This window comes from Lontra canadensis, unplaced genomic scaffold (genome assembly GCF_010015895.1).
Source record: "Lontra canadensis isolate GAN:19392208 unplaced genomic scaffold, GSC_riverotter_1.0 scaffold28, whole genome shotgun sequence".
NCBI lineage: Eukaryota > Metazoa > Chordata > Mammalia > Carnivora > Mustelidae > Lontra > Lontra canadensis.
This window is the reverse complement of record NW_022631022.1, coordinates 19,129,217-19,135,759: the sequence shown is the minus strand read 5'-3', so window position 1 is coordinate 19,135,759 and position 6,543 is coordinate 19,129,217. Positions and strand designations below refer to the sequence as shown.

General features: G+C 52.6%; 1 protein-coding gene across 1 annotated transcript in view; it reads right to left on the bottom strand.

Moving 5' to 3' along the window:
• Positions 1-2,823: 2,823 nt before the first annotated feature.
• Positions 2,824-6,543, bottom strand: part of SCAMP5 (secretory carrier membrane protein 5) — a 34,122-nt gene continuing 30,402 nt past the window's right edge. Inside the window, exons 4-7 of the mRNA XM_032865079.1 lie at positions 5,169-5,325; positions 3,938-4,039; positions 3,420-3,537; positions 2,824-3,167 (exon numbers count right to left, since the gene is read on the bottom strand). Coding sequence (XP_032720970.1) covers positions 2,973-3,167; positions 3,420-3,537; positions 3,938-4,039; positions 5,169-5,325 — 572 coding nt within the window. The 3' untranslated portion in view covers positions 2,824-2,972. The remainder of the gene's footprint in view (positions 3,168-3,419; positions 3,538-3,937; positions 4,040-5,168; positions 5,326-6,543) is intronic.

Sequence of the window (6,543 nt, the reverse complement as noted above, 5' to 3'; positions counted from 1 at the left end):
AAATGGAGGGCACAGCGTTGGCAAAGGAAAAGCGGCAGGAGAAAGCATACTGGGTACACCTCACTGCCTTCTTCATTATCCAGCATCAAGACCCCCACAAGCTCTGTGTGCTGAGGCTGCTCAATCCGCTGCCATTCTCCATCAGTGAGAGGTGGGGGGCAGGGGGGCCCTCTGTGTTCTACCCTTGCCCTTGTCTGCATCTGGACCAAACCACCTCTTCCCTATGAATCCAGCCTTCTACTTCCTCCTCAGGCAATTCAGAACTCCTTCCAACAGCCAGGAGGCCTTTGTGACGATTTCAAGGCCTACTCAAGGCTGCCTCAGAAAGAATCACACAGAAGTGTGTGACTTTTGGCCCCCCGGGAATGACAGGCCACAGACCCATCTGACCCACCCTACCTCCATGCCCCACAGCCCACAGTGAGGCTCCACACAGGCCCACATGAAGACACATGACACAGCAGGACACACAGGGCCAAATGTTCCCCTTTATTATGGTTCACTCAATTACCATAGACAGACAGCTCAGGCAGGTCAACTGCCAGGTGGACAATGGTCTGTGTCTCCCAGAAACAAGGAGGAGCAGTAGGCACCAGCAAAATGCAAAAGCAGGTCACTGGCTGGCCAGACCTGAGGATTCCCAGAAGTGACCTGGGCCTTCCTCCATCACACCCCCCAAGACAGACCATCCAGCGGAGATGAATTCATGCCCAGCCCCCAATCCTCATACTGGTTCCCTCCCTAGGAAAGTGCATAGTTGCCTAGAGATGCAGCATCCCAGGGCCTGGACAAGCTGGGTCACACACAGGTAGCAGGCCTTCCCAAGAGCAGAGCCAGGGCATGGCCATATAGGTCTAGGCCAGGAAAGAAGAGAGGCAAGGAGGACAGGAAACTGACTGCAGGTGGCATCCAACAGGCATGAGCGCTACCACACAGGCCTCCTGGAGCTACCAGATACACTAAGAGAAAGGGAGCCAGAGGTCTAGGGTAGGGGAAAGGAAAAGGGAAGAAAACCTAGACCTAGAGTCTCTTTTTAGGTATAGAGGCTGGCACAACTGCTTTCTGGAGAGAAAATGGTAGAGCAGAGAGTCAATCATACTCTGGCCCAAGCATCAGGGACCATTAGGAAGAGAACTTTTCAGAAGACTTGGCTCCCCTTATAGGAAAAATGAAGTGCCTGGAGCTCAAAGCTCAGGATGGCACCTGGAAGCACAGGTGTTGGGTTCCCAGCTGGAGCCAACCCAGAGTGACCAAGCTGGGCTGGCCAAAATTTTCAGGCCAAATAGCCCAGACAGGAGAAGGGAGGATGGAAAACAGGCAGCTGCTCTTTGGGTAAAAAAGTCCACTCCCTCTAGGCCTCAGAAAGAGCTAGGACCTCTACCAGCAACATTTTCACAATGCTTGGAACAGAACAGCCCCAAGTAGCCCCAGGTAGCCTTAAATCACTACCCTGCAAGGGAAAGCGGGTTCTGACGGGGTGAGAAAGGTCCAAAGACCAAGTCTAATAGGCAGAAGGGGGTAGGTGATCTTGATTTGGGGGGAAAAAAAAATGTCAGAAGGCGTCCCCTCCCACCCCGCCTAATCTGAAACCCCATTCCAGCCACTGTGCTCAGGGATAGGACTGAGCATGCGCTTCTTCCTGGGCCCTGAGTTCAAGGGCCCAGAACTGCTCTGTGACCAAAAGCAAGCTGGGGTGGGAGGAGGCAGGCTCTCCTCTCCCTGGGTCCTGGCTGCCTTCTCCTCCCATCTTCCCTCCAGGCCCAGCCTTCTGAGCCCACCCCTCTACCAGACCCAAGCAGAACAGCTATCTGCTCCCAGGAATCCAATGGTCATTCAGAGATACCTCGTACCTGCCCAGTGGCCTTGGGCCAATCAGAACTCACTCAGGGACCAATAATTATTTACATACCCTCTGCTCCAGCTGTACCTTTATACCTGAAAATTACTTGGATACCACCCAACTCTTCAGAGAAGGAAATGGAATTGGCCCTCACAGATGACAGATGCCACTTAGCATGGGATGGGGGTAGGCTAACAGCTGGGGGCACGGGGAGGGACATAGGCAGAGGGTCTCAAGGAGGCTCTGGGAAGAGGAGGGGAAGCAGGGCAGAGAAGAGCCCCCTTGCAGGCCAAGCTCTGAGATGACCCAGCATTTCCACTCCCTGGGAGTGAGGTACCCAAGTGGGCTGTGCATCTCTAGCCGTGTGCCCTCCCACATCACGCCTAAGGCTCACTCCTGTCTTCTTCCTTGATCTGGGAATGGGCTGTCTCAGGAGCATATACCACTGGGACACCTGGCCTTGGGAAAGACAAAGAAAAGCCACATAGGGATGGGAGAGACCCTGGGCAAGAAAAAGAAGCCACAGGGAATCTGACACCAGGAGGAGGGAAGGGAGGGGGAGGAGACCAGATCCGAAGGAGCAAAGGAAGATCCCTGGCCTGTCCCCACCCTACTACCTACCCACCCCCATAAGTGCTAAATACTGTTGCTTCCCAGTGAGACCGAAAGTGGAGACAGTTTTAGCTCATAATCCTGGGGAGGGGGCCAGGCTTTCTGCTATTCCTCCCCCTGGTCCATAAGGGGTCTCCAGGGCAAGGTCAGAGGGGGCAGCCTGGTGGAGGGTGGGGGCTGGTTTAGTTCTAAACATACATCTAGCACCACAACAACAGAGACCTCCACTGCATACTACTTCACAAGGGGACACGGACGTAGCTACCACCGCATGGGACAGCTCCATGTGCAGCCCACAGCTCTCAGAGTACTGAGAACAGAATCCAAAGGAGCAGGGAAAGGGGGGAGACATATACATATATATATATATATATATATATATATAACTCTGATTCTTTGTACAAAGTTGGGGAGGAGAAAAGGGAGGGGGGAACCCTGCTTGGTCACCACAACCGACAATGTGGCTTGAGTCCCCGTCCCACGGACCCCCAGCCCTGCCCTTCTGGTTGGCTCGGCTGGCTCACATCTCATTGGAGTACGTGTAGTTGGGGGTGGCGGAATACTGAGTCTGCGGCTGATTCATGGCACCCTGGGCCGCCCCCATGGCTGCATTCTGGGCCGCCTGCTGCACGTGTGGGTTCTTCCATGCCCCCGTGGTCCACTCCTCCTGAGCTTTGCTGAAACTCCCCCCACTGCCCCGGTAGAATTTATGAACCTGTAGAAGGAGGAGCACAAGGAAGGATTAATCGAAGGGAAGGGGCAGCCCATCCAGGAAAATCCTGGAAGCCAGAGACAAGTCCCTGTAAGAGCCAATCCTCCCTCCCATACCCGCCCTGTGTACTAGGAGCAAAGTCCGCCAAGCCATTCTAGAGTGAGTCCCTTGGAAGACCTCCAGGTCCTCCTGTAATTTGGAGGAGGGTTTGTCCCAGATCACAGCCACCCTCTCAGCCTTGAGGTGACCACGTACCATGCTGAGGGCAATGAAGGAAAACACAGCCACAACCGTGAACATGATGGTGGGAATGAGCATCACCACTGCTGAGCCAACATTTGTTCCGAAGAAGGAGATGGTAGCGATCCAGCCACTGCAGGAAGAGGCCAGCTGTGGGGCTGCCGGCATGTTGAGGGGTAACCGGGAGCCCCACCACCACAGCCAGGAGCCATCTCATTGTCACAGGGAGGGGCCATATCATCAGATGCAAAAAGACCAGCCACAGGGCCTGTGGCAGTGTTTCAAAAGAATCTTTTCCCATAGCTCAGGAGACAAATCCTCAGACATAAGGCTTCCTTCCCTTGGGTTCTTCCATGATGCCTACCATCCCTGGGAACTCCCAAACCACTCCTCTGCTGCTGTGCCTGTGTCTACTACACTACACTGAATCCTCTCGCAGGCCAAGCAGCTAACACACAGGCATAAACAAAGGACAAACGCAAGGTGCCACCCATGCCAGCCCTGGGGCCATCCCACCCATCCCAATGTCTTACCAGACACCCCAGCCTGGGATGCCCACGGCTTGGATGATGCTGATGACCAGCTGGGCCATGAAGGTGAAGAAGAACGCCATGAAGCTGAAGGAGCTGTCAGTCCTGCAGCAGAGAAGAGGACTCTCATTACCTGAGCAGAGGGCGAAGCCTTCCCCTGTCTTCAAGAGCCCCCAGAACTTCCAAATTTAAATGAGTACGCAATGGACAGAAGACACTTAAAGGCCTTGAGAGGCAAACATGGAACAGTGTTTACATGAATCTTTGCAAGTTTCCATGTGTTAGTCTTGTGTGAGCAACATTACATAGGAAGAGATCTCCTTAAAAATGGACCACTCATATGGACAGTACAGGGATAGTTGGCCCCACCGGCATAGAAGTAGATGGGTCAATTAGGGCAAGAATAAATGACCCCATTGTCAAGGTGATAGACAGCCTTACTGGCACCAATATATCTAGATCCACCAGTACATGGATGGATAAGCTCAGAGACAGAAAGCCCCACTGATACAAGAATGGAACCCAACCAGCTCCAAACAGTAGCCTAATTGGCATACAGATGGATTGGCAAAGATATTGAGGCCCCGTTAGCATTGAGATGGATTCTCCATTGGCACCAAAACAGATAGCCTTGTTGGTACCTGGATGAACAGTCCCATTGGCACCAAGATTGAAAATCCCTTTTATAAAGGTAGACACCCATTGGCACCAAGACAGTTAGCCCCACTTGTACATGGATGAATGGTCCCTTTAGCACAGAGTTGGATGACATCATTAGCACATAGTGTCCGTAGTACATGGATGACTAATTCTGTTAGCACATGGATAGATGTCCACTTGGTACCAAATGAGCTAGCCCCACAGATGCCCCAAGATAAGCTTATCCCCAAGATAAGCAGCTCCACCGACACAGGTGGCCCCATTGGCAAATCTGACATACAGCTGCCTGGGGAAGGCAAAGCTAAGAGAGGCCTAACTTCTATGTGATGCCCATCCAAGGAAGTGAGGAATGAGGAAAGAGGGAACCAAGGCTCTGACTCCCAGCTCCCTCATCCCCAGCACTGAATTCTCAGGAAGCCCACATCCTACTGGGCAGTCTGAGCTGAGGGTAAACAAGTGAAAGTGAGTTTGGGGGGGCTGTCAAACGAAAGTGAGAAAATATACAGAGAAGAAGAAATAGGGGAGACGGGCAAAGAGACAAGGTTAGGAGCTGGGGTCAGTACCAACCACTTACTTGAAGGCCTTGTAAATGGGCCGAAACCAGCAGACGTAGGAGCAGGGTGTGAAGAGGATGAGCCAGAGAAAGGCGAGGCCAAAGTTGGTGGCTCCCCCGCCTCCGATCAGCCACGCGAGACAGCCCACCAGGTTCACGGCCAGCGTGACGCTGTTCACTGCAGACCCAGGAGCACATGCATGCACACAGACAAACACCAGACATGCACACAGACACCCCGGCACATGCAGAGACACGTGAGCACCCAGACATGGACACACACACACCCATAATTCAACAGACCCACAATCAAACACATGGAAACAGCATAATGCACAGAGAGGGAGATACACACAAACGTACATGAAAACCACATTTACAGAGATTCGTACCCACAACCCACATCAGTGAATACACACACATATACACAGATACAGGAGACACACATACATACACACACAGAAAGAGTAGACTGTAAGAAAGAAAGCTGGGAGCTTAGACCAATTCCCCTCCCCAAACCCATTCCTAGGGAGCTGAGAAATCCAAAGAACAGAGTCTCCAGAGCAGGAACCTAGAACCTCAATCCAACAAGCCCCACTGAAGGGCCCCAAAGGCTCCAGGTGGTAGAAATGTTCTTCTCCTTATAAGAATGGCCTCAGCCCCTGGCCCTCCCAGACTCACAGTAGTCACCAAGACCAAGGCACAGGAAACCTCAACATCTCCTCTTGCAAGGGGCACAAAAGGTGGAAAGTAAAAGGCCTTGTAGAAACCTCTCTTCAAGCCGTTTGTACCATTTGCCCTGCTCTTACACGGGGCAGGCAGCAGTGACTGGGATCTTAGTCTTTATCTAATTCATCTCTCAGACCATGCCACCTCCTCCACAGAACCTTCCTTCATTACTGCAGCCTTATTCATGTCCCATCCCTCTGACCTCTTGCAGACCTGGGCTGCTCTCACGCACAGTTCCCCAAATACAAATTCCAGCCCATCAACCACACCAGAAGCTCCCCAGGGACAGAACGCAGGCTCCCACCCCTCTGTGCCCATATTCTCTAGTTGAACTCAGAATCACAGGATCACCAAGTCACAGTCAGCAGAAACCTCAAAGACTCATGCTGGCACTACCACACATCCAGGGCTTCTGACATCAGGATACTCCCTTCCTCAAACATTAGGCTGAGTCCCTTTAAGGCTCCACAAAGACCTGCTGAATAAACAAAGGCTGGGGGGGGGGGGGCGCCTCCATCTTGGCCTCCAACAACCAGGCATCCTGTAGTGGCTTCTGAATAGAGCCCTTAAGCATCTCAAGGATCATTTGCATTTCCCTGGGAGCAAAGAATCCGGCAGGTGCCTAGTGAGGACTTAGGAAGATACACATGACCCCTAAGATTTCTGG